Consider the following 25332-nt stretch of genomic DNA (forward strand, 5'->3'; position numbering starts at 1 on the left):
GAGGCTAGACTGTGGGGTTTAAATCCAGCTCCATGACTGTGAGTGCTTTGCCTGATCCCTCTTGGTCTCGGCTTCCTTCCTAAAGTGGACATGATAGTAGAGCTTGCACCATGGGGCGGTGGTGGGGGTTAGCTGAGTTCACACATGGTCGGTTCTGAGAACCGTGCTCAAAGTAAAGTAGGTGCTATGGAGTATTAGCCAGAGGAATGATCCAGATGATATTTTCTTCATCACTAATTTGAAAAATTCAGACCTGTGTACCACCTTCCGAATGAGCACACCCAGAAGTCGGGTGAGGTCAGATCCTGGGTGACTGAGGATGGATGACCACAGTTTCTTTACCCCACTGCCTATCTTTATATATGGAGGCTCTTCTGAAATTCAGTGACTAAGACACTTGAATATTTAAATGATGCTTCCTTGCCCCTCTGAGGGGCACCTTTCTCTGCGCACCCCCAGTTGGAGTAGCCAGCAGGGGCTTTGCACTCAGCGCTGTCTGGGCTAGAGTCCGGCGGTCCCTCAGCGCCTGAGCGACCGTTCCCCCGTGGGAAAGGAAGTCTCACAACAGCACCTTCCCTCAGCGGGTGGTGTGAGGATTAAATGTGAGCATGCGTACGAGGTGCTCAGCACGGCGTCGTGCACCTGCTAAGTACACCCCTGATGCTTGTCACTTCTGTTATCTGGGTTTATGAAACTCCCTGCATTGTGTGACGGTCACCTGTTTATATCGCCTCACAAAACCGTCTTCACCGTGGTCTCCCGGTTTACCCCCTTTTGTTGCTCTGGCACCTTCTATAGGGTCTGGCGCCTAGGAGTTGCTCAGTAAATGTGAAATGAAAGCAATTGGATAACCTAATGAGGTGGACACTACCCAAATACAAATCACTTTTATAATGAAAGGTGACATTCGGTAACTGCTAAACTTGGAAACACAGTGTCACTGCCTTGTCCTGGATTCGGGTCCTAGGATGGTCGTAACCACAACGTGTGTGGCTTAGAACAACAGAAATGTGTTGTCTCACGGACGTGGAGGCCAGAAGTCCAAGATCAATGTGTCAGCAGGGCCGTGCTCCCTCTGGGACTCTGGGTAGATCCTTCCTTGCCTCCTCCTAGCCTCTGGTGGGGGCCGACTGTCCTTGTGTCCCTCGGCTAGCACCTGCATCACTCCAGTCTCTACCTGGCTTGTCACGTGATGTTATTCCTGTGTGTCTCCGTGTCTGAATTTCCCTCTTCTAAGGACACCAGTCCTGCTGGATTTGGGACCACCCTTATGACCTCCTCTTAACTCAGTTACGTCTGCAAAACCCGATTTCCAACGATCACATTCACAGGTATGGGGGGAGGGGGTTAGGACTTCAACATTTCTGTTTGGGGGACACACTTCAATTTGTCATATGTACGTATATTTCAGACACTGCTAGGCTTTCATTTAGACTTACAGAATTACAATTGATGCCACACATTCCGAAGGAAAACTGCGTGACATGGAAGACAGCTAGACTCAACGACAGGTGTGAAACTAGGTTCTATGACAGGTGCGTCATGCCGCGCCTGCCACATGCCAGGCACTGGGGCCAGGTCCCCAGGGTGGAAGCAAAGATGAAGGAGTCACCTCCTGCTCTGGAAGAGCGAACGACTGAGAGAGGACTTAGTTGGGAAGCAAAGCCCACCCTGATGGCTCCAATCCTGGCTTAGCAGAGGCTGTGATGGCCTCTGGGGTTCCTTCTTCCGCCTGCCTGTCTGTGGATCGCCCATCACAACATGCCATTAGGGAAGGCTGGAGGGTCAGGAGTTTGAAGCTAAGCACTGACAAGGACCTGGGTCCCCCACTTACAGCTTTTGAAGAGGCTGCTGGGCAAACCCAGGTAGAATTCCAAGAAAAGAGTAATGCCCAGGCCAGGACGTGGCATGTTTTATTCCTCAGGCGTGGACCGAAGGCCCCCCGTCAGCTCGGAAACATGCAGGTCGAGGGAGGAGACTGCACCCAAGCCCGTGAGCACAGAAAGCAGAGCTAGTTCGAGCCTGCGCAGTTCAGAAATCACCCTCCCCAACCAGCTTGTTTCCTGCAGTCTCACTGTACGTCCTGGGACGTGGCTTTGTTCGCTGTAGTTCTGATGGTCGGAATTTGGGGAGGGGGGTATGGTTTGTTTTTTTATCTCTCTTAGAGTGAAATGGGGTCTTCCAGAAGGTCCTTTTACAACCCAATGTAATAGTAAGGGTCTCTTTCAGAGATTGGCTTTGTTAACGAGATTGACAACTCTTTTTCACTCCTTAACAACTCAGACGTGGTTCTTAAACCTCTCATGGTGGAGTGGAGAGGAGAGTGGGGTCAAAGCCCAGAGCTTGCCGATGAGTGGCCCCGCGAACTGCCCACACTCATGGGCCCAAGCTTGAGGGGCATGAGGCGCTGCTGGGATCCCCCCCTCTTGAGTAGCTTCTGGGAGGTTTTTAGTTCTACATCTCTCTCTAGTAGACATTGTCTCACTCTTTCTTTCACCTCTGCTTTTTTTCTTCCCGGGTTCAGCCATACCTTTGAAAACATACCACCTGCCCTTGGATGGCTCTGTGGCTGGTTGGGGAGACAGACATGCACAGGCAGTTATAACAGAGTGCTAGCCTGGCCATGATACCAGCATCTTCCAGGACAGGGGAGGGAAGTAAAAGCAGAGAGAAGGACCCTGGAGGTCAAGACACCTGCCCGGGCCCAGAGCAGTGAGAATGGGTTTACCAGGCTGAACCAAGTTGGGAAAGGATGTACTGCCAAAGGGAACAGCATGTGCATGAGGCAGGGAGTTCCCAGGGTTCTCCAGGGAGTGAGGGGCACATGGTGTGGGAAGAGTGAGTGGGGCATGGCGTGTGGAACGTGTCATGCGGAAGAGTTGGAACTTCATGGCAACGGCTGAAAGTGGGAGAGTGCCGTGGTCAGATTTGCATTTTAGAAATAAAAATCTTTATCTCCCCATGCTCTTCTTGGTATTGATGGTGTCCCGCTCTGCCCCCCGCACCCCCCCCCCAAGCCCTGATCTTTTTGGCCGATTAGCACATACAGAGTTCTTGGGGCTGGCTGAGTTCGCCCCGAGCTGGCCCCGAGCTGGCCCTGTGGCACCTTCAGGTCAGGGCGTGTGTGCCCCTCCCGGGATCTGCCCGCGGGTGGGGCTGCAGCTTGCACGGCTTACACGGCTTACACGGCTTGCACGGCTTGCACGCGGGGCAGCTGACTTCCCGGAGGAAGCTCCAGCCCCAGACTCTGAGCTAGCTGCAGGAGACCTGGAAGCTGACGCAATCCCTCGTCCTTTTCCGTCCAACGGAGCTTTTGTCCTTGTTGTTGTTGGCGGTGAGCATCCGTCCCAGGGGGAGGCTGAAAGCTCTGCCAGCTCTCTTCTCATCAGGAGATTGCAAATGGCGATATGATGAAAAAATCCTCCGGTCTCCACAGCAACATCCCGGCTTATCCTCGCAATGTCCCGAACGGTCTCTGCTTAATTGGAAGAGGTTCAGGGGAGAACAGTCAAGACAGAGTCATTGGCAGCATATTCCTGGAAATAGACCACGTCACCTTCTTAACTTAATTGGATAATTCATTTTAAATTGGGTGTGCAATCACGACAGGAAAATGTTCGTGTTAATAATACATATCTGAGATCGCCTGCTTGTGCCAAGAAGCCTGGCCCTGGCAGAGTTCTCTAATTCCCCAAAATAAATTTTATGAAGATAAAATGATGTACTGTCTGTCAGAGTGGAGAAAGAACAAAAGTCCAGCAAACATTTGCATCCTGGAACTTTCTAGAAGACTTCTGTTGGTGGTGAAATTCCGCAGAAGACCCATCTCTCCTGGGCCCTGTTCAGGAGTGTTTTGTTCATCAAAGCTGCCCCCCTGTGACCAGCCCTGGCTCTGAGTGTTAAGGGTCTGGTGTTTTTGTTGTGTTTTTTTTCCCCTTCCTGTCATGTCAGCTGCTTAGCTGGTTTGAAGTACAACAGATGACAACTGCACTTTTGCTTGGGGGCTGAGGGGATAACCAGGGCCTTTCTGGAAGCTTTTGGTCCTGGAAGCTGCCCAGTGACCTGGGGGGTGGGGGTGGGGGAGCGGGTAGCTGACTGCCTCGTGAAGGTTTTCTAGTCTGGTCACACTGCCCTGGGAGTGAGTGGCTGGCATGAGGGGACCAGGCGGTTGGGGGTGGGGGGCACTGCATGGTGGCTGGGGGTGCTGCCTGTTTTGCACAAGCTTCCAAGCTAGCTTCGTGGTGGCACTCAGTGTTCCCCCAAATAGGGCAGTTGCTAAGAAACACCCAGAGTCTGGGGAGTACCTTCAACACTGTGTTGATGGGGCTGCTGGGCTCGGCGTCGGGCTGCCAACGCTCCAGCAGCTTGGCCAAATCCACTTACGTCAGGCTGTTGCCCAAGCCCACACTGGCCTGCCGGCATGGGTGTTCCTACTTCTGGGCAGCTTCTAGCTGCAGGGAAATTCAGTGGCTGTGTAGACAAACTGACAAAACCCCTACCAGGCACAGCCTACCGCCCACCGCCCACCCACCGGCCCAGCTGCTCCTCTGGGCCGCCTCCCCTCCCCCCTCCCCCCCGCCCGTGCTCTGACAACAGTTTACCTCAGCTCCTACCCCCGATCTGTGACATAAGGAGAGGAAGCTCACTTGTATGGAGGATTTGTCTTAAGCCAGCACCGTGCTAGATATTTTTACATTTATTGACTCATCTCCTAACATGTGAAATGCCTATCGTCATAGTTGGTAATGGGCCCATTTTAGAGGTAGGATACTGCGTTTCAGAGAGGTTAAGTAACAGATCCAAGATGAAGCCGCTGGTGGGCAGCAGAGCTTTCTGTCTACGGCGCTTCACTGCAAGGTCAATGCTCAGAATCATGAAGCTGGAGGATCACACAGCTACAGAGCCTTGGGCCCACCCGTGAATCCCCCATTCCTAATATTGCTGATTATCGCCCAAGGGCAGGCAGAGAGAGGAGACCAACCCCTGTTTGTTCAAAATGACAATGGAAAAACGGCTGGCAGCGTTCTCTGAGCCAGCTGAAAACGGGAGGTTTGGCAGCCCCAGGAGCACCCCCCAAACTTCCTAGATGGCCAAGCGACACTTCCTAAAGAAAGCCAGATCCGAGCACGGCACCCCTCTGCCTGTGTGCCTGCCCAGCATCCTGCAGCCTCCTGGAAAGACTCCAAACCCCCTTACCATCTGGCCCCAACCAGACTGCCTCTCCCGCACCACCCCCGCCTGCCACCCTCTCTCGGCCTCTACTCAGACCTCCTCCTTCCCCAGGCTCTCCCTCTGCCTTTCCTGCCTGGCCCGCTGCAGCTCATCCTCAGGCGCCTCCCCGCTTCTCCTCCACCCGATGTCTGCACTTGGTGTTGCCTTCACTCTGTCCACCGTCCTTGTGTTTGCCTTGCCGATCGGGCGCTGGTCTTCCTTACCGTGCCCAGCTCTGTGCCGCGCCTGGCAAGCAGTGGTGCCAAATGAATGCAGGATAGACGCGCATGAAACAAGCAAACAGGCTTCCCTGCAGCATAAAAAGAAGTCTGTCACCTCGGAAGGTCAGCACTTGCAAAGGAGCTAAGAAACCTGCCCTGCCTGCCCGTCCTCTAGCAAATGAGGACCCGAGGGGGAAGTGAATGTGCAAGAAAATCGGTGGCCAAGCCGGGGTGAGAACGTGCTGTCAGACCACCTTCGGCTCCCAGCTACACCCCCCACCCCCCCATCCCCCCACCCCACCCCCCGCTGGAAGTGGCTGCTCAGAGTCACTGTGGGCAGCTCCCTGCCCGGCCAAGCATGTGCTGGGGGAACAGTTTTAAATTTTGTCTTATTAACACTCCAGAGGCCTTTAATAAAAATACCCTTGAGTGTTGAAAGCGAGCCAGCAGCGAGACAAGAGTCTCAGTCCAGGAGAAGCAGCCACGAGCCCGGAGGGGGTGGAAAAACGCTCTCAATGCCCAGTCCCGGCGTGGGCGTCCTGCCAGGCTCCCCTTGTGTGCTGGCCTTCGGGATAGCACGTTCCCCGGGCAGCGAGGGTGAGCAGCCACGCCGTGTCAGGCTGGCCGGACTTGGAGAGATGGTTCACACTGCAGTCTAGCGGTGCCAGAGAAGAGAGAAATCTCAACCCAAACCACAGAGAAACCTCCCCCAGGAGTCAGCCAATTCTAAGAGTTGGAGCTCTTTATTGGCAGCACGTTATTCTTAGAAGTTGGAAGTGGGGTGTGTGTGCGTGTGCGTGCTCCCGACTTAAGCTTCAGCCAGAGGACAGCCCAAGCGTCACCTGTCTCGGCGGCTGCGTGCGGGAGGCCAAGCCCTGGGGAAAGGCCGTGGCCCCTGCCCCGCCGGACAGAGTCTTTGGGGGAGGATATGTTTCCTAGCGTTGCCGTAACAAAGTACCACAAACTCGGTGGCTCAAAACAACAGAAATTTATTCTCTCAAAGTTCTGGAGGCCAGAAGTCCAAAATCAAGGTGTCCGCTGGGCCATGCTCCCTTCGAAGGGTCTCGGGGAGAATGCTTCCCTGCCTTTTCCGGCTTCCGGTGGCCCCGGCAGCCCTCACTGTCCTCGGCTGGGGCTGCAGGGCTTCAGTCTCTGCGTCTGTCCCTCTCCTCCTCCTGTGCATTCTTCCCTGTGTGTCTCCCGGAGCCTTTCCTCTTGTGGTGAGGGCACTAGGCATTGAACTTAGTGCCCCCCCTAACTCCGTGCTGATTCCGTCCCCACATCCTTAACTGGTGACATGTGCAAAGATGCTGTTTCTAAATAAAGTCACATTCTGAGCTTCTGAGTGGAAATGAATTCGGGAGGGCGGGGGTGGTACCGTACAACTCCCTGCTGACGGGAAAGATTGGCCCAGGGAGAGGCAGCTCAAGTTGCTGGGTTGGAGTCCTTTGAGGGCTGCTCCTTAGGGTGGCAGGTGTGAGGTGAGCCTGCCCACAGCAGATTCATAGCAGAGCTATGGCCCCAACTGCTCCGTGTCCCCGCGGGTTCGGATGGCAGGGAGTGGGAGGGGGGCAGATGCAAGCAGAAGTCAGATGCTTGCCGGATTCCCTTCCTTTTCTGTTCCTCCGAGCCTAGCAAGGAGCCTTCCATGTGAAAGCATCTTAAATGCTGTTGAAAGAATGCTTGCTTGTTACAGAGGAGGAACTTGGAGCATGACTCCTACAGTGAGAACTTGTTCTAACTTTGGAGAGAGGACAGTCAGGTTTTGTGTCGGAAAGAGTGAGTCAGCCAGTGGTCTGGATGGGAACCCAAAACAAGGAGCTGAAGCCAGGGTGTGGCTGGGAACTCGTGGCCTCGAGACTCATCACTGCTACTTTCTAGTTTGTGAAGTAAGCTTGGCGCCTCAGGTCCCTCATCCGTAAAATGGGTATCAAAATGTTGTAAGGATTGCATGACATAATGAGTAAGCCCTCGGGAAACTATGAAGTGAATATAAGGAATTTAGACGATTTGAGGGGCGCCTGCCTGGCTCCGTCAGTGGGACGTGCCGCTCTCTATCTCGGGGTTGTAAGCTCAAGCCCCACATTGGATGTAGAGATTACTTAAAAATAAAATCTTAAAAAAAAAAGGAATTTAGATTATTTGAAGGCAGAATACAATGAAAAGACAGTGTGATACGAGGATGCTATACAATTAGATCATCGCTTGCTAAGCAGAATTGTCCTGGGTGAGGTTCACGTTTGGAGGACCTATATGAGTGGGCCACTGACATATATTAATTTTTTAGAGAAAAAGACCCTGTGCAGTATTTTTGTTCTGCTCTTAGAGGTGAGCAAAGGGAGGCCTCTAGAAGTTCAGTACCTTTCCCAAGGTCAGAGGAAGTAGAGAAACTGGGATTCGGACCCAGGTCAGTTCACCCAGTGCTGGTTCCATTTAACGCCTGGCCCATCAAGACCCAGAGATGCTGGTCCGTGCTCCCCGTGCTCCCCTACGAGCACTCTCGCTGCTCAGCAGGGGCCACAGCTGGGCTGTGGATGCGGATACCAGCCGCCTGTTGTTTTCCCATCCGCCTTGTCTCTCGAATGTCCCCCACTTCCAGGTGGGCTTTGGTGTCTGCTGCCGTGGAGCCGATGGGTCCCTGGGGCCTCCTGCAGGGCGCTCCCTCAGAGCAGGCACCGCCTCTCCCCCCGGGGTGGACAGAGGCGGCTCTGTTTCCAGCAAAGGAACAGACTAGGGAAAGCTGGTCTTACGAGGAGCTGGAAGGGACGTGGGACGTTCCTGAGCACGGACCTTGCTTCCTTAGCACAGAGCTGGTTTCCCAAGCACTCGGCAGTTACCCCACGATTACTCTGGAACGCAGAGCCCCGGGGTCCTGGCGGACTGACTTGACCAGCAGCCTCTGAGGCAACGGCAGCTGCTTTCTGCGAGAGGGTGTGGCGGTGGGGCAGAAAGGGCTCCCGTGTTGGTGCTCGCTCCGTAGAAGTGGATTAGCTTCAGCTCCGCCTGTGACAAGCTGCAGGGTCTGGGGCTAGTAAGCTTTTTAGAGCCTGCTGCTTTCTTGAAAAGAAAAAAAAAAAAAGCTTGTTTTGACAACTAATGCATATTAAACGCATGTTATTTAACGTGAAAATGCAGAGAAGCAGAAGAGAAATATTACAGATCCCTGGCAATCCTACCACCTTTACATCTTTTAAGGTTAATTTTTTCTTCTTTTATTCAGTATATATAGTTGTTTCATTAAAACAATGGACGCCTTCTTTGGAAAAATGTCTGTTCATGTCTTCTGCCCATTTCTTGTTTGGATTATTTGTTCTTTGGGTGTTGAGTTTGGTAAGTTCTTTATAGATTTTGGATACTACCCGTTTATCTGATATGTCATTTGCAAATATCTTCTCCCATTCTGTCGGTTGTCTTTTGGTTTTGTTGACTGTTTCCTTTGTGTGCAAAAGCTTTTTATCTTGATGAATGCCAATAGTTCATTTTTGCCCTTGCTTCCCTTGCCTTTGGCGATGTTTCTAGGAAGAAGTTGCTGCGGCTGAGGTCAGAGAGGTTGCTGCCTGTGTTCTCCTCTAGGATTTTGATGGACTCCTGTCTCACATTTAGGTCTTTCATCCATTTTGAGTCTATTTTTCTGTGTGGTGTAAGGAAATGGTCCAGTTTCATTCTTCTGCATGTGGCTGTCCAATTTTCCCAACACCATTTGTTGAAGAGACTTTTTTCCATTGGACATTCTTTCCTGCTTTGTCGAAGATTAGTTGACCATAAAGTTGAGGGTCCATTTCTGGGCTCTCTATTCTGTTCCATTGATCTATGTGCCTGTTTTTGTGCCAGTACCATACTGTCTTGGTGATCACAGCTTTGTAATAGAGCTGGAAGTCGGAATTGTGATGCCGCCAGCTTTGCTTTTCTTTCTCAACGTTCCTCTGGCTATTCAGGGTCTTTTCTGGTTCCATACAAATTTTAGGATTATTTGTTCCATTTCTTTGAAGAAAGTGGATGGTATTTTGATAGGGATTGCATTGAATGTGTAGATTGCTCTAGGTAGCATTGACATCTTCACAATATTTGTTCTTCCAATCCATGAGCATGGAACACTTTTCCATTTCTTTGTGTCTTCCTCAGTTTCTTTCATGAGTATTTTATAGTTTTCTGAGTACAGATTCTTTGCCTCTTTGGTTAGATTTATTCCTAGGTATCTTATGGTTTGGGGTGCAATTGTAAATGGGATCAACTCAGTGAGGGAGTTCATTTTTGCCCTTGCTTCCCTTGCCTTTGGCAATGTTTCTAGGAAGAAGTTGCTGTGGCTGACGTTGAAGAGGTTGCTGCCTGTGTTCTCCTTTAGGATTTTGATGGACTCCTGTCTCATATTTAGGTCTTTCATCCATTTTGAGTCTATTTTTGTGTGTGGTGTAAGGAAATGGTCCAGTTTCATTCTTCTGCATGTGGCTGTCAAAATGAACCTCCCCAAAATGAACAGCCCTCCTACACTGTTGGTGGGAATGCAAGCTGGTGCAGCCACTCTGGAAAACAGTATGGAGGTTCCTCGAAACGTTGAAAAAAGAGCTACCGTACAACCCAGCAATTGCACTACTGGGTATTTATCCCAAAGATGCAAATGTAGTGATCCGAAGGGGTATGTGCACCCCAATGTTTACGGCAATGTCCACAATAGCCAAACTATGGAAAGAGCCAAGATGTCCATCAACAGATGAATGGATAAAGAAGATGTGGTATATATATACAATGGAATATTACGTAGCCATCAAAGAGAACGAAACCTTGCCATTTGCAACAACGTGGATGGAACTAGAAGGTATTATGCTAAGCGAAATAATCAGAGAAAGACAAGTATCATATGATCTCACTGATATGAGGAATTCTTAATCTCAGGAAACAAACTGAGGGTTGCTGGAGTGGTGGGGGGTGGGATGGATGGGATGACTGGGTGATAGACATTGGGGAGGGTATGTGCTATGGTGAGTGCTGTGAATTGTAAGACTGTTGAATCACAGATCTGTGCCTCTGAAACAAATAATACATTATATGTTAAAAAAAAAAAAAAGATAGTAGGAAGGGAAAAATGAAGGGAGGGAAATCGGAGGGGGAGACGAACCATGAGAGACTATGGACTCTGAGAAACAAACTGAGGGTTCTAGAGGGGAGGGGGTGGGGGGATGGGTTAGCCTGGTGATGGGTATTAAAGAGGGCACGTTCTGCATGGAGCACTGGGTGTTACACGCAAACAATGAATCATGGGACACTACATCAAAAACTAATGATGTAATGTATGGTGATTAACATAACATTAAAAAAAAACAACAACAAGGGACGCATCCCGTGAGTGCTGCTTTTTTCACCTAACATGCATTGAAAGGCATGAGGAAATGTTAACGCTGTTTTGTCCTCTAAAATAGCTACATAGTTTTACACTCTGAGGCCCTCCCGTTATCTAACCCACCACTGTGGGACAGGAAATTGGGTCTCACCTCCCTTCCCACCAACAGCCTTGACTTCTTCATCTTTAAAATGGGATCCCAGCGCCCGTCTTGCCAGGTGGCTGTGCAAGTTTGGTATGTGGTAGGCGCTCATAAATGTTTGCTTCTTTCCCTGACCCTTTCTGGCCACGGGTTCCTTTCATGCAGGGTCTCTACCGTGATGAGATGAATGTCCCTCAAAATCAATCCATCCCTCTTCCCCTGCGCAGGGATCTTGGTGACGGGCGCTCAGGGCCAGCAGCCCGCATGGCCCTCCCCCTGGGGCCCCACCACAGCAGAGCCCACAGAGCTGGGCTGCTCCCTCCTGTCTGGGCAGTGCGTGTCCTGCTCTGAGCAGCGTCGGAGAGCAGCGGAACCCAGCCGGGGTGTCTGCTTAGTGTCCGCACCACTTGCCGGGCTGGACATGCTGCCTTTCTGCTAAAGCTGCAATGGCCTTCGGAGCGGGACACTTGGATTTCACATCTGCTGCCCCCAGGGCTGGCCCCCTCCCCCGCCCCCCCGACGCCTACATTAATTGGAGTGTGTGAGGTTTCCTTCACAGTGCATGTCAAGGGCTGGCCACGCTAGGCATGATATACGGTAAGCCTTGTGTCTATTTTTTGTCTGAACCCAACTAAATAAAACATCATGTTTCCCCTGTTGGTCGAGATACATAAACCAGATGTAATTCTGTCTGCCATACGCCCCAACATGGTACCCAGGACCGTGGACAAAGTGAGGGGAATACGCACAGCCTTCTGTGGTTTAATTTGGACTATTCACTTGCCACTGGGGTGGATAGGGAGTGGATTTTATGTTTTGTTTTGTTTTTGCTTAAATGGGAGGATAAAAATATGAATACTAAGAGCTACTGTGTATTGTGGGCTTATCATGTATGCCTGTTATCAGTGTTCTGCTAATATATGGATTATTTCATCCAATCTCATGAGGCAGGTGGTAGATCAGTCCCCATTTTATAGATGGGGAAACTGAGGCACATGGCTGGTAAGAGGCAGTTGACTCTAGAACCACTCCTTAGAATCCCCCTTGGCAGCCTCTGTGACAGAGTCAAGCGGGTATTTACGGAAGGATCTACCACTCTCCTCTGCAGCCCCCGCTGCTGTGGGATTAGGAACAGGCCGGGCTGTTAGGAAGAATCTCCTGCAGCACCTTTCCTGCTGTGTTAGCGAGCCACTGACCTTTCTCCGTTTTGAGAACAAGATAGGAGAGTCGCAGAGTCAGAGGGCAGGGGTCCCGCGGGTCCCAGAAGGCCTCACTCGGTGGGAAAGCCAGGGCGCAGTAGCCATAGTGATGGGGACCCCGTAACTAGTCTGGCTCCTCCTGGGGCCGCGAGCAGCCTGGGGACAAACTTGAGAACTGGGATGAGACGTCTGAGCGCTGGAAAGTCCAGTGCATGACCTTAGATCAAAATCGGGGTGCCAGGGCAGAGCCAACACAGGTGGCCCATATTTGCGGTGTGACGGATACGTGAAGTCCAAGTTTATTAAGCTGTCACAGGAGGTATGGGGTGTAGGGTTTTGCTTATGGCCCTTGGTGTCTGTCTGGGAATTTTCAGTTTGAAAATGCCAACTGGAAAGCACATGCAGTTAGACAGCTGGGACACATTCACGGGGCGCTTGAACCAGCCTGGGGATCAGTCAGCCACAGAAAATTGTGTCTCTCATGGGGTGAAGCCTCTGATTTCCTGCCTGGGTCAGTTCTCATTACAGTACAGGCATTCATTCAACAAACATGGAGTTAACCTAGTAGTATTGTCATAACATCAAAATTAACAAGGTAAATTGAATTCCTCGAGCTTCATTACCTAGCACTGCATATAATTTTTTTTTTCAAGATCACAATACTTAATAGACACATTTCTAATTTATGCACCGGATAGCATTATTTACACAGGCTCCTTCTTTCTCTTCAGTGGGAGGAGAAGGCAGAGTTGCTTGTGTGTATATATATATTTAAACACACTTACAGGCACCTCTATTTTTGCCAGTAAGCCTGGAACCTGTCAGGGCAACAGGCAAGGGAGGGAAGCGGAAAGTTGGCTTGTTCTCTGTGTTTTCCATCCTGTTAGCGGGAAATAACGAAGGGAGACTCACTGGTCCCTCCGTGGCCAGGGGTAGCTGGTGAGTCGGGAAGGGTTCCTCTGCCCAAGGTGGCCGCCATGGTCCTGCCCCCACCAGGCTGCTTGCCCTTTAGGCTCCTGCGATCTCAAGACCGCAGCTTGGAAGTGGCCATGGTGGGAGTAGCTTCTGCTGCCACCTGGAACTGCCACGGAGGGTGTGTGAGGTGAATGTTGCGTTTCCTCTCCTGAAGTCGGTCGTCCTCGCTGCCTGTGACCTCACACGGAATGTGGGGTCAGGAGTCCAGCCTGGCTGGGGACACACACTGAATGGGAAATGACGAACAGGGAGGCTGGTCGCACATGTGTAAAGTGAAGCAGATGTGCGCAACTGTTGGTCTAAAACCGTGCTGGAGAAGTCACTTAGCTCAACTGGACACAGACAGCATTTGTCAGGTTACCAGGCAACTGTAAGCAACACATACTTGTGGGTCTGGGAGGAAGGGGTGAAAAAACCGACTTTCTGTAAATACCCTCGTCACTTTTCATAATAAGAGCCTGTCCCCAAGCGCTCTTGTGTCCTGGGCGGGCTCAGCCTGAGTCTTGTATCTCCCTTCCATTGTGGCCAAGGGCTCTGGAATCAGATTGCCCACGTACCAGCTTGTGGGCACAGGTAATTTATACTCTCTGAGCCTCAGTTTGCCCGTCTCTAAGATGGGGATCCTAATAGTTCCAGTCTCTCAGAGGATTAACTGAGTTAACGGTGGTCAAGTTCTTAGTACCCAGCCTGATAATATGTGCTCAGCAACTACTATCTATTATTCCCCTATACTGTGAGTTTTCTCAGCAAACTCCTCGCGGGGCAAACTCTGGTTTTTTTGCGTGGTGGGGGGGTTGACCACACTTTTTATTTAGTATTCTGTAGTTGCTTAACACACACTTAAATGGTCTTATTGGGGGAGGGGAAGGGAGGTTCTGCTAGATTCCCAAGGAAATGTCAGAAAGGCAAAATATGGCCAGCATTATCCATTTGTTTTTTTGAGTTTACTGGGTGAATAGCACTTTCCTTACATAAGCATCTGATCTCAGGTTTTTCATACTGAGAACATTGAGATTTCAGTTTGAAGACACCCTGAAATCCTAAGAGTAGCATACCCCAACTGCCCTCTAATAGCTAGCTTGTTTGTATAGGCAGAAGGATTCACCTCTCCATTTTACATGGTAGATGTTTGTGGAAGGTCTTAGAATTGCTTTGCCTCATTTACTGGGAAAAATCAGATATACGAAGTGGCCTTTAGGGACACTTTTAACTTGAAAAATTACAACAGTAGTCCACAAGTCAAGTCTTAACACATTTAACATTTACTTACTGAGAGCAACGTCATAAAGTCAAGTAAGATTAAATAGGTTTTACTTTTTTTTTGTGGGGCAAACTCTTGAAAGGCAGTCTCCCTTCAGAGACCACAGAGAGATCTTCGAATGTACGTGCCACCCATGTGCTCCCAGGGTCTGCCCTGGAAGTTGAGGGGCTGTGATTTCAGCTGCCAGGCATATACCTCCTCTGAGTCCGCTACCCAGGTCTCAGGCCGTGGGCATCCTGGTGGGAGGGCTTTCCTTACCAGCTCCCTTCCTGTGAGCACATTTCCCCAGTGCAGGGTTGGGCTCTCTCAAACAGCGGGGCTACAGTGCCCTGACCTCCTTCCTGCACCCTCCACACCCCTTCATGCCCAGATTGTCTGGGTAGCCAGATCTACTCCATCTTTCCTGCTGGAATAGACCAGCAAGGTCCACCCTGGTTCTTTCCAAAGGCTTCTTCCTCCTTTTGGTCAGCTCCATCCCTGCCACTGTACCCTTTTCCTAAAAAGCTATGGTGGTGTCCTGGTAACTCTCCCCCCACCTCCCCACCCCCCGAGAGAGGCAGCAGCTACTGCGGGGCCTCTTTTGCTATGGCTGAGTTCAGTGTCCTTTGTGGAGGCTCCTTTTTTAATCTTCACAGTAGGGTTATGGCAGTCACCAGCCATAGAAGGTTCCCACCATCTTCCATTTAAACATGCAAATGTTTTGGATGGACCTCGAGAGCATTATGCTAAATGGAATAAGAGAAAGATAAATACTGAATGATTTCACTTATGGGTAGAATCTAAAAAAGCAGAACTCCTACAAACAGAGAGTAGGGTGGTGGTTACCGGCCGCTGAGGGGTGGGGAAATGAGGAGATGTTGGTCGAAGGTACAAACTTCCAGCCACAAGACGAGTAAGTTCTGGAGATCTAAGGTATGGATGGTGACTGTCGTTAACAATACTGTATTATATACTGGTAAGCTGCTAGGAGAGTAGATCTTAAATGTTACCACCACCACCACGACAAAATGGTAATTATGTGAGCTGATGGATGTGTTAACTAACCTTATTGTGGTAAACATTTTGCAATGTATATACATGCATCAAATCTTCATATTGTACATCTTAAACTTCACAGTGTTATATGTCAATTACATCTCAGTAAAGCTGGAGGAAAAAAAGATTCTCATGTTCTTTTAAAAAAAAAACCAGCTTCCTTGAAGTATGATTCATATACTATCCAATGGACCCTTATTAAAGGTATACAATTCAGTGGGCTTCGAGAATGTCTACAGAGTTGTGCATCAAAAACCACTATAAATTTTAGGACATTTTCACTATTCCTCCCAAACCCTTACTTTTTAACGTCACCCCTCAATTTCTCCATATCACCCCCAAATCCTAGGAAATGACTCTTTTGTCTCTCTAGGTTTGTCTATTCTGGACGTTTGATAGAAATGGAATCCATCACATACCCGACCTTTCTTGCACTTAATGCATTCAAGGTGTATTGACGTGGTTTCATGGGTCTGTACTTCATTCCTTTTTATGGCTGGATAATACTCTGTAGTCTGAATATACATTTTGTTTATCCATTTGTCAGTCGATAGTCATGTGAGTTGTTCCTTATGTTTTTTTTTTTATAAGATTTTATTTACTTATTTGAGAGACAGCGGGGGCCGGGGGGGGGGTGTGGAGGAGCACAGGGAGAGGGAGAAGCGACTCTATGCTGAGCATGGAGCCTGATGAAGGGCTCCATCCCATGACCCTGAGATCATGACCTGAGCCGAAATCAAGAGTTTGAATCTTTCAGTTTGAAGGATGAAGCCTCAGTTTGCCCGTCTCTAAGATGGGGATCCTAATAACATTTTTTGGATGAGCCACCCAGGTGCTCCTTCTTTGTTCTTTTCAACATATCGAAGCCCAGCTCTTTGAGACTACCTTTCGGTTCCCAACCATTTTCAGGAAGAGGGGCCTTTTTGTTATTCTTTATCACAGCCCCAAATGACTCCTTGGTTTGCTTATGCATATAATCCCTGCTCAGAAGTTATGTTCTGAATACCCATAATAAAATTAAAGGTTAAAATTAAAGGTTTAAAAAAAACTTTACAAGAACGTGCCTGAAGAAATGATTCAGACCATACAGTTTCTCTTTTCTTCTGTGTAATTATTTAGGCTCTAATAATTCAGTCAGTTTAGATGGATGTTCGAACTGGCTGAGGACAAAATAAAGTTTTCACCTAGGCAGAAAAATATTAACAAAAGCCAGAAATACTTGAGAATTGTAGTAGCGGAACAGGCTAGGCAAGTGTGCTTTCTTTTCACTGAGAACCCACCCTGAGTCAGGTGGCACCAGTGACACCCTTATTTAACCCTATCCTGCCTGGGAGTGGATTTCTCTTAGGCATGTTGTCTACCCACGCCTGGTGGGGCGCCCGCTGAGATGCTGCCAACAAGGCCCAGGTGGAACTTGTAAGTTTCCCACATTTCTCTGAAGGTGTGTAAATGGTGGTCAGCTTTGCTAGTGTTCAGTGTGCAGTTGAGGTCAGATGGAGGTAAATGGCATTCAGTGGGTTAAATTTGTAGTCCCAGCACCAGGCTGCCAGGCACTAGAACTGTTCCGCCTCGAATCTAACGAACCTAACTAATCTAACGTGCTCAGGGTTGGGAGCCTCCTGTGGGCTGGTGCTGAGCGAAGGTTTGCCAGGATTTGCGTTACTGGGATTTCCGGTGCTGAATGGGGACATTGTGTGTCCCTCCCTTCGATGCCTGCCCTGAGGGATTCCTGCTCAGAAATCTCAGTGGCATAGTAAATATGCCCTCCCCTCCGGATGGCTGGATAAATTCACTTTTGGGATTTGATGATCTGTTTTAAGGAGGAAAACTGCAAATCGGCATGCTGTAATGTAACAAGAGGAAAGGCAAAAACATAATATACTTATGTTTATAAACCAAACGATGATCACAGAAGGAACATCAAATTTAATTAAATTTCATCTCTATGGTATATTTGAAAGTTGCTAAGAGGGGAGATCCTAAAAATACTCATCACAAGGAAAAAAAAATGTTACACTCTGTGTGGTGATCGATGTTCACTAGACCTGCGATCATTATGTGGTACACCTGAAACTAATACCATGTTACCTGTCAATTCCATCTTTGAAAATTTCACCTCTACTAAGGGGTTCTTTGATTCTTTCCACCCAAATTTTTGTGGAAATGTGAAAAAGCTCAGGCTTCAGAAGGAGTAGATCGTGGTGGGTTTTAGGTGGATTACTCCCCATCTCTGAGCTTGTGTCATAAGGGGACACCTTCCACCCTCCAGGGGGGTGAGTGTGACAACAGATCAGATAGCTTGTGTACAACATCTGGTATGCAGTAGGTGCTCAATAGGAGTTACTGCTTCTAAAGTTCTTTTCCCCCAAATGATTTTTTTTTTTTTACACCCTCACTCATACCCAAGTTTGAGGAGGAACAGTTTGTAAGGAAACATTCTGAGTCTTTTCCCCACAGGATGGTGCTGCTAGCTCTTTGTGCTTGAGGGAGACCATCTTTGTCTTGGTGGAGGGCCTTGCACCCCACAAACATTCGATAGATATTTGCTGACGTTCCAATGTAATAAACCTCAAGAACAGTAGAGAGCCTTTCCAGTGAAGTCCGTTCTCCCAAAGGGGTGTGAACAGTTTTGCAGTGATTGTTGGCTCTCATTGACATCCTAATGTTTGAGGACTTGGAGCCATAAACTGAAGAGCCAGTGGTAGATACCAGCAACTTAAAATACTGTAGGAGTGATGTAAATATCAAAGTAGACAAGTTGTTTTTCCTCCAGTGGCTTTCTTGGCAGAAAATTAAAAAGGAAAAAAATGGCTACATGACTTAAGAAAACATTGTGGTGGTGGGTGATAATAACTTACGTTTCTATAATGCGTTCCAGCTTACAGAATGCTTTCCCGTTATTATTTCATTGAATTCTCACAAGTCCCAGAGGTAGGTAAGACAATACTGCATTATGGCGAAGGAAATGCTGCTTCGACCACTTACCTACCACGTGGCTCCTGTGGCTTATTTAAGCACTCTAAGCTTATTTTCTTAAGTTTTAAAATGGGAGTTGAATCGTTTAGTTTTTAGGTACTGATACCTTCCTTTTAGGATTACCATACAGATGCCGTGAGATGGTGCAGGGACACTGCTGGCCACGTAGTAAGTGCTTAGCAAAGGGGGACGGCTAGGACGTTATCAGGTAGACTAACCCTTAACTTCACAGAGGAGGAAGCCAAAAAGGACCATCGCTGTGCTAACGAGCACGCCGTTCGTAACAGCAGAACTGGAAAGCAGATCGAATTCCGCTGCCTCCCGCTCGAGTCCCCTTTCTGTGGCACCTTAGCCAAGACGCGTCAGGCAAGAGGAGTATTTCCATGCGGCTGCCGGCAGAATGCCCCGTGACAACGAACGTCCTCCTCCTCCATTTCTCTGGTGCACTGATCTTTTCACTGTCTCCTCTTCTATTCACAGAACATCATCAAGAAGGTGATTGGGCAGAAGTTTGTGTACAAGTTTGTCTCTTTCCCGGAGATACTGAAAATGGACCCTCACGCGGTGGAGATCAGCCGGGAGAGCCTTTTGCTGCAGGACAGCGACTGCAAGGCGCCCCCCGAGGGCCGAGAGGCGCACAGACACAGCTTGTCGGCCCTCAAGAGCGCGAGCCGCAACGAATACATCCACTCAGGACTGTACTCGTCCTTCACCATTAACTCCCTGCAGAACCCGCCGGAACCCTTCAAGGCAATCAAGACGGAGAAGCTGGAGGAACAGCCGGAAGACAGCCCTCCCGTGGAAGAAGTCAGGACTGTCATCAGGTTTGTGACCAATAAAACCGACAAGCACGCCAGCAGGCCCGTGGTGCCCCTGCCCTCCACGTCTGAGGCCTTCCTGGCCTCGTCGGCCTCAGCCAAGGTCTCCTCTTTAATGTTGCCAAATGCCGCCAGCATTTCGTCCGCGTCACCCTCCTCGTCTCGGTCCCCGTCCCTGTCCCCCAGCTCGCCCCTCCCTTCTGAACACAGAAGCCTCTTCCTGGAGGCCGCCTGCCATGACTCCGATTCCCTAGAGCCCTTGAACCTGTCATCGGGCTCCAAGACCAGGTCTCCATCTCTTCCCCCAAAGGCCAAAAAACCCAAAGGCTTGGAAATCTCCGCGCCCCCGCTGGTGCTCTCCGGCACCGACATCGGCTCCATCGCCCTCAACAGCCCTGCTCTCCCCTCGGGATCCCTCACCCCAGCCTTCTTCACTGCACAGGTAAGAGCCCGTCCCCGTGGTGGGCACTCAGACTCAGTGGCGTAGTGGAAAGGAAGAGCACCCAAGGCAGCTTCCTTCTGCCCTTCAAAAGATCACCTTAGGGCCCATAGACCAAAGTCACGGTGTAAGTGTGAAGGGAAATTACTTTTCCATCCCCAGGCCAAGGTGTCCACAAGAGAAAAGGTTTGGGATATTGGTTACAGTGGGATGCTTCACTGGTTTCTTGTTTTCAGTGGCCGAAGGTGATCATAATACGGAACAGGCACCCTGGCCATCAAAGCAGATCCAAACAATATTTTCCTAGGGAAAGTTGAGCAGTCCAAGTGACATTTCAGAAGGTATTTGGGCTTTATGGAAAAAAAAAAAAATTTTAAGAGAGGGAGAGATCGGGCAGTGGAGGGGCAGAGAGAGAGAATCTTAAGCAGGCTCTCCCCCCAGCATGGAGCCTGACGTGGGGCTCGATCTCACAACCCTGAGCCGAAATCAAGAGTTGGACGTTTAACCGACTGAGCTGCCTGGGCATCCCTGGGCTTCATGACGTTTTTATGACCGAGTCCTCTTTGGGGGGCACTTGATAAGTAGCTATTTGCTTTCTGTTACTAAGAAGATAGATGTTAAGATGCCGCCATTGCATTCGTCTGGGTGGATCTGTGAAACATCAGGGCCACACCAAGCAGTGAGAAAGAATCTTCAGTAAAAGCAGTGTGACTCTGAGAAAACCCAGCAGTAACTCCCACGAGAAGGAAGCCTTTTCCCTTAAATATGATATGCAGATGCTCTTTCTTGTCCAGCTGGCATTTGCAGGGCAAAGGCAGAGCCTGGGCTGGTAAAGCCTATTTCTGCTTCCTCTGGAGAATTGGACGCACTTTGGTGGCAGAGTTAAGCACATTGGCTTTGGGGTCACAGACTAGATTCGGTTCCTCGCTACACTGGGGGGCAGTGAGACGGTGGGCACTTGGTCTCTGAGCCAGTTTCCACGTCTGTGAAATGGATGGTTGGGAGGACTGAATGGGATGATGGCCATGGTAGGAGAGCCAGCTACACCTGGCAGGTATCCTCCTGGAGCCGTGAGGCACGCGGGAGCTCCGTCGCCCGCCCCGTGCTCATTGCCGTCACTGTCCTTGCTGTGACCATCATGAGGGGCACGTTTGCCGGTTCCTGTTCTAGACACTTTGCACGCACCCCTCCAGTCATTCTTCGTAGCAGGCCCATGAAGTAGATACTGTTATGTCCCATTTTTTTTCCAGCTGAGGTAAATGAGGCACTGAGGTAAAGTAACTCATCCAAGGTCACACAGCTAACAGGTGGTAGAAGCAAATTTGAACCCGGTTATCCTGCTCCAGAATCCATGCTCTTAAGTAAAATGTTCTTGGCATGCCCATTGGGAATTCACCCAGTTGTCCCTGATCATAACCGTCTGTGGAGTCTGCCAGACAACCGAAAGCAGCTCTTGGCCACTCTCCTCTCTATGGCTTCTCCCAAATTGATTGTGTTCCAAGGATTTTGTGTCTCCCCAAGCTTGTGAGCTGGTGGTAATGAGCATGCCACCATGGAGGGGAGGGCTAAGGGCTCAGTTACTGGTCAGAATGAGCACGTGTGCTTTTAATCAGGCATTTTTTGACCAAACAAAACTGTCCGGGGACGAGGGACTGCTGAGTAAGTGGCTCAGAAACAGCAGTTCCTGAAGCAGATCAGAGAAGTAACCTGAGAAGTGGGCCAGGGTGGATGATCTGACGATCTCCTCCCCTGGCCTCCTTTGTGTTTACAACTGTAAGGTTTAGAGAGGTCTCAGGCCAGACCGAGGCCAGTTCAGAATTCTGTGTCTGCTTTCTCTGAGCCCGTGTCACCGTCTCCGAACAGATGGCCAGTCCTGTCGTCCCAGGACAGCAGCTCAGGCTAGCCCTGGGGTTTTGGATCTGGACACAGTGCCTTTAGGGTGGCTCTGCTCAGTGGGACTGAGGATGGTATGGCTGGGCTGAGGGGAGGAGGGACCTTGACATGAGGTAGGGATAGAGTGCAGATGTGAACAAGAGGATGCTAAACTCGGGACTGGGAGACAGGACTTACCAGAACAGCCTCAAACGGGAGGGGGAAAGCATCAGAAAGCCAGATGCTTTAAGAGAGGACTTGTGCCTTGGGCAGATGACAGTGAATGGTCCTCAGCCAAGCTGCAAGGGCAGGACCTTGCTTGTGAGTTGGTGTCAGGAAGTCCAAGGATTGAGACCAGGGCTTCCCAAGGAGAGAGAGGCCAAGGGCAGGGTCTGGTTCCATGACAGGAGAGTAGAAGTAAGGTCTCGGGCTGAGAGTTCCTTTGTATCAAGCCGAGGGGCTGGGGGATGGCTACCAGGTAGTGCTCTGAATGGATTCAGAGGAGTTAAGGTTGGCTTTGGGGGATGGTCTAATCTCAGGACTTCCCTCACCTTCTAGCAGGGTCAGCTCTGCATCCAGTGCAGTCGAGGTGGCCAACAGGGAGGGAAAAACCAGAGAGTGCAGAGAAAGGGCAGGACTCAGGTGTGATATTCATTCACCCAAGTGGTTTCTCTGAGATCAGATAGGACAGTCACACCTATCTGGGCTTGACAATCCTCCAGCTCTTTACTGTAGGCCTGGAATCAATGTAGGGTTTGGATTCTCAGAGATTCCTTCCCCCGGGAGCTGAGTGGCTCAGAAACTAACCCTGGAGCCCTGGCTCTCCCTCAGTGGACAGTCAGATGCAAGGTCAGCTCCCAGCAGCTGGCCTCATCCTGAGGGGTGAGCCCATTTCCCTGAAATCCCCCCCAGGGGGCAGGAGTGAAAGCCTTCCCTTTACTTCCAGGTCAACTCTGGGGGTTTCCTCTCCTGAAGGAGACTTGGGGCTTTTCTCTCCCACAGGCAGCTCTGATGTCTCGTTCCCACAGCTCATTGGTTTCCCTCCTACCTGAGCACTTTCGACTGCAGAGATTACTTTCCTCTGTGAGGTGTGCTGTGTGCAACGTGACAGTTAGTACGTAAACATTTTGTGACCAGTGGAAACCTCCTGTCAACTTTTCTTAACTGTTGGCTTTAGAAGAAATGAAAGGTGTGCTCTAATAACTTGATGCCCTGAAAATGAAGTTCCCAAGAATTTAGTTTATCCCAAGAACTGTCTGTTTATATTTTACTAATTTATCCCAAGAATAATTCCCAGTTATTTTCAGATAGAAATATGGCAGGAGGAAGGGTAGGATTAGAGTCTTGGCATGAACAGGGTCATGTGGTTACATTTCCCTCTGGGGATCATATTAAACCACCTACCTCGCATAGGCCCAAATTCAGATTTGAAACGTCATCCACATGGTGTGCATGAAAAAATGTTCGTCATTCTGCCACTCGTCCAAAACCATAACCTCCATTCCCATCAGAAGTATTTGTGGTGCATCTGCTGGGATCTGTACAGTGCAGTTGAGGTTACTCTTGATATTTTAAGGAACCAAGATTACGAATATAGGCAGACATGATGATCACCCAGACACCCCTCAAGCATGGACTACGAGGACCTGAAGACAGAGAATACAAAAGCCAGCTGTGTACCAAGAAGTGATGTAGTTGGAGCTCAGCCACTGAGGTCATATGGGACTGTTGGTAGAAAAGCAAGGATGATCTCTCTCATGGCATGAGCTATAGAAATTGAGATGAGGGAGGAGCCAGGATGCGAAACCCTCGTGGTTCCTAGCCAGGCACCATGGAAGCCTGAACAGTGTCAGCTGGAACTTCGGATTCTCTGGATGTTCTGCACCTCGGTATCCTCTGTCCCTCTTCCTTCCATTTGCCTCTTCTGTTCATTGTCTCGCTCCTCATCTCTTAGCAATGTAAAGTTAGTTCAGAATTAGGGGTTGGCACATTGCTTTCCCTTCATTCGTGCCAAGGCCTCTGTTAATCTCCCGTGTGATGTTTAAGATGCTGAACTTGGATATGTGCGGGCACTGGGGCATGAACTCACCGTCGAGTCTGAGCACGCGTGCCCCAGGCTGTTGTATTAGCGGCGGCCTTGAACGGCACGAATGAGTACACATAGCTGACAGCAGACCGAAATGCGAGAACCTCCTTTCATTTACTGGTGGATGTAACAACTTCGGGCCAAAATCATCAGGTGGGGATTTGGAGTAAAATGGATGTGTACGGTGAGGAGCAACCCAGGTATACCGCATCCTGCCCCAGCTCTGGAGCAGGTTCGCATCTTACTGTCTCCTGGACCATTATCCCAGGAGGAAAAATGTTTGTTTTTTCCCTTCATCCCACTCTCTACAACACTTTTCCAGCTTAGCTTCCAGCTTTCTCTATACTGACCCTACAGGGGAGAGGTGGTCCTTTTAGAAGCTCTTTGCAGTAGGAGATGTTGCTGGTAGAGTTTTGTGAGACTTGACGTTCCAGCCGACGGTTCTTCCTTCCCTGGGCTCTGGGCTGCCCAGGTTGCAGGAACTGTGGTAGTGCCCTCCCTCTTTCCACCTTGGGGCCTGTCTCATCTCCATCTGTTGCCGTCATGGTCCCGCTGCCTCCTCCCCAGTTCTGCTCTTACTCCTTTTTCCCCTCCTACCACTGACGACACCTACCTTAGACTCTTACGGAATTCTGCTTTGTCCCCCTTTCGTTAAGATCAGCACAGTTCAGTGCTACGCAGACTTATGTGTGATTTAACTTCTCTTTTAAAGTCCTTAAAATCGATGTTTTATTGGAATTTGGGCAACTCCGGGAGTGTCCAGAGGTAGTTACCTTTTTTGAGGATTTGTTTTTAACCCCAGAATGGCACAGTCATGGATTCTGTTGGTGTCCATGAGAGACTAAGATTTATGATACTTGTTGGTACAACAAAATGTTAAACGGACATCGTGATTTCCTCTCCTGTATTTTCTAAAGCTCGAAAGACCAAAGTCTTTGGTATCTCAAATTACCAAATCAAATAATCTGCAGATACTTCTTGTTGAGCGGCTCGTGCACATCCTTTTTAGTCTGTAAATGGTTACTACGTTAATTAATTCATTTGGGAGATAACCATTAAATACCATTTAGTAGTGATTGGGGTATACAGAGGCAAGCAAGATAGACAGTCCCTGCTCTCATGAGCTTATAGCTTGCTGTCCAATAGGTGAAGAATATGGGGCAATATAACTTAGGGTGATGTGAAATGACAGAGGTCCCTGAGGACTGGATGAGGAACTTTTAGACTTGTTTTGATAGGAAATTAACAGCTTGCTGGGGTTTTAAATCAAGAGATACAAAAATTCCTTTTTTAGAGTCTTTCAACAAATAATTATCAAACATTATTTGCAAATCATTGAAAGGATATCAGAAGTACGTATAGTGCCTATTTTAAGACCTTAGGACCTAGCCAAGACAAGGCATACAGACAATGACAGGTGGCAAGAGTCAAATACACAGTGCGGAGAAGCACCTTAGGAACAGAAGAGGGGAAAGATCATTTAGTTCAATTCAGCATATAGGAACTGAACACCTATTATGTGTAAGCTCTGTGCTTGGAGTTGGGGATATGAACGTCAGCTAGGTAAGTCCCTGATTGTTAATAGCTCATAACTTGCCTTAAATGGTTTAATATACTATCCCGGATCAGCACAAATACTAAGGAAGATGGTATTTAATTTTGCTGGGGATGGGGCAGGATGTTGACAGGGCTTCATGGGAGGCATGTTCACACTTGGGCAGGTGTTGAAGGATCAGTAGCAGTCATCTGGCACATAAGGTGA

General features: G+C 49.3%; 1 protein-coding gene across 2 annotated transcripts in view; it reads left to right on the forward strand.

Moving 5' to 3' along the window:
• The window catches only part of ELK3 (ETS transcription factor ELK3), a 70525-nt gene that overhangs the window by 31835 nt on the left and 13358 nt on the right, over positions 1-25332 (forward strand). The window contains exons 3-4 of one of the 2 annotated variants that reach the window (XM_032416314.1): positions 18836-19179; positions 19484-19615. In XM_032416314.1, the coding sequence (XP_032272205.1) occupies positions 18836-19179; positions 19484-19615 (476 nt within the window). Of the gene's footprint in view, positions 1-18835; positions 19616-25332 lie in introns of both variants that reach the window. The other variant, XM_032416313.1, reaches the window with a different exon arrangement.

Source organism: Phoca vitulina, unplaced genomic scaffold (assembly GCF_004348235.1).
Source record: "Phoca vitulina isolate PV1807 unplaced genomic scaffold, GSC_HSeal_1.0 scaffold19, whole genome shotgun sequence".
NCBI classification, from domain to species: Eukaryota; Metazoa; Chordata; class Mammalia; order Carnivora; family Phocidae; genus Phoca; species Phoca vitulina.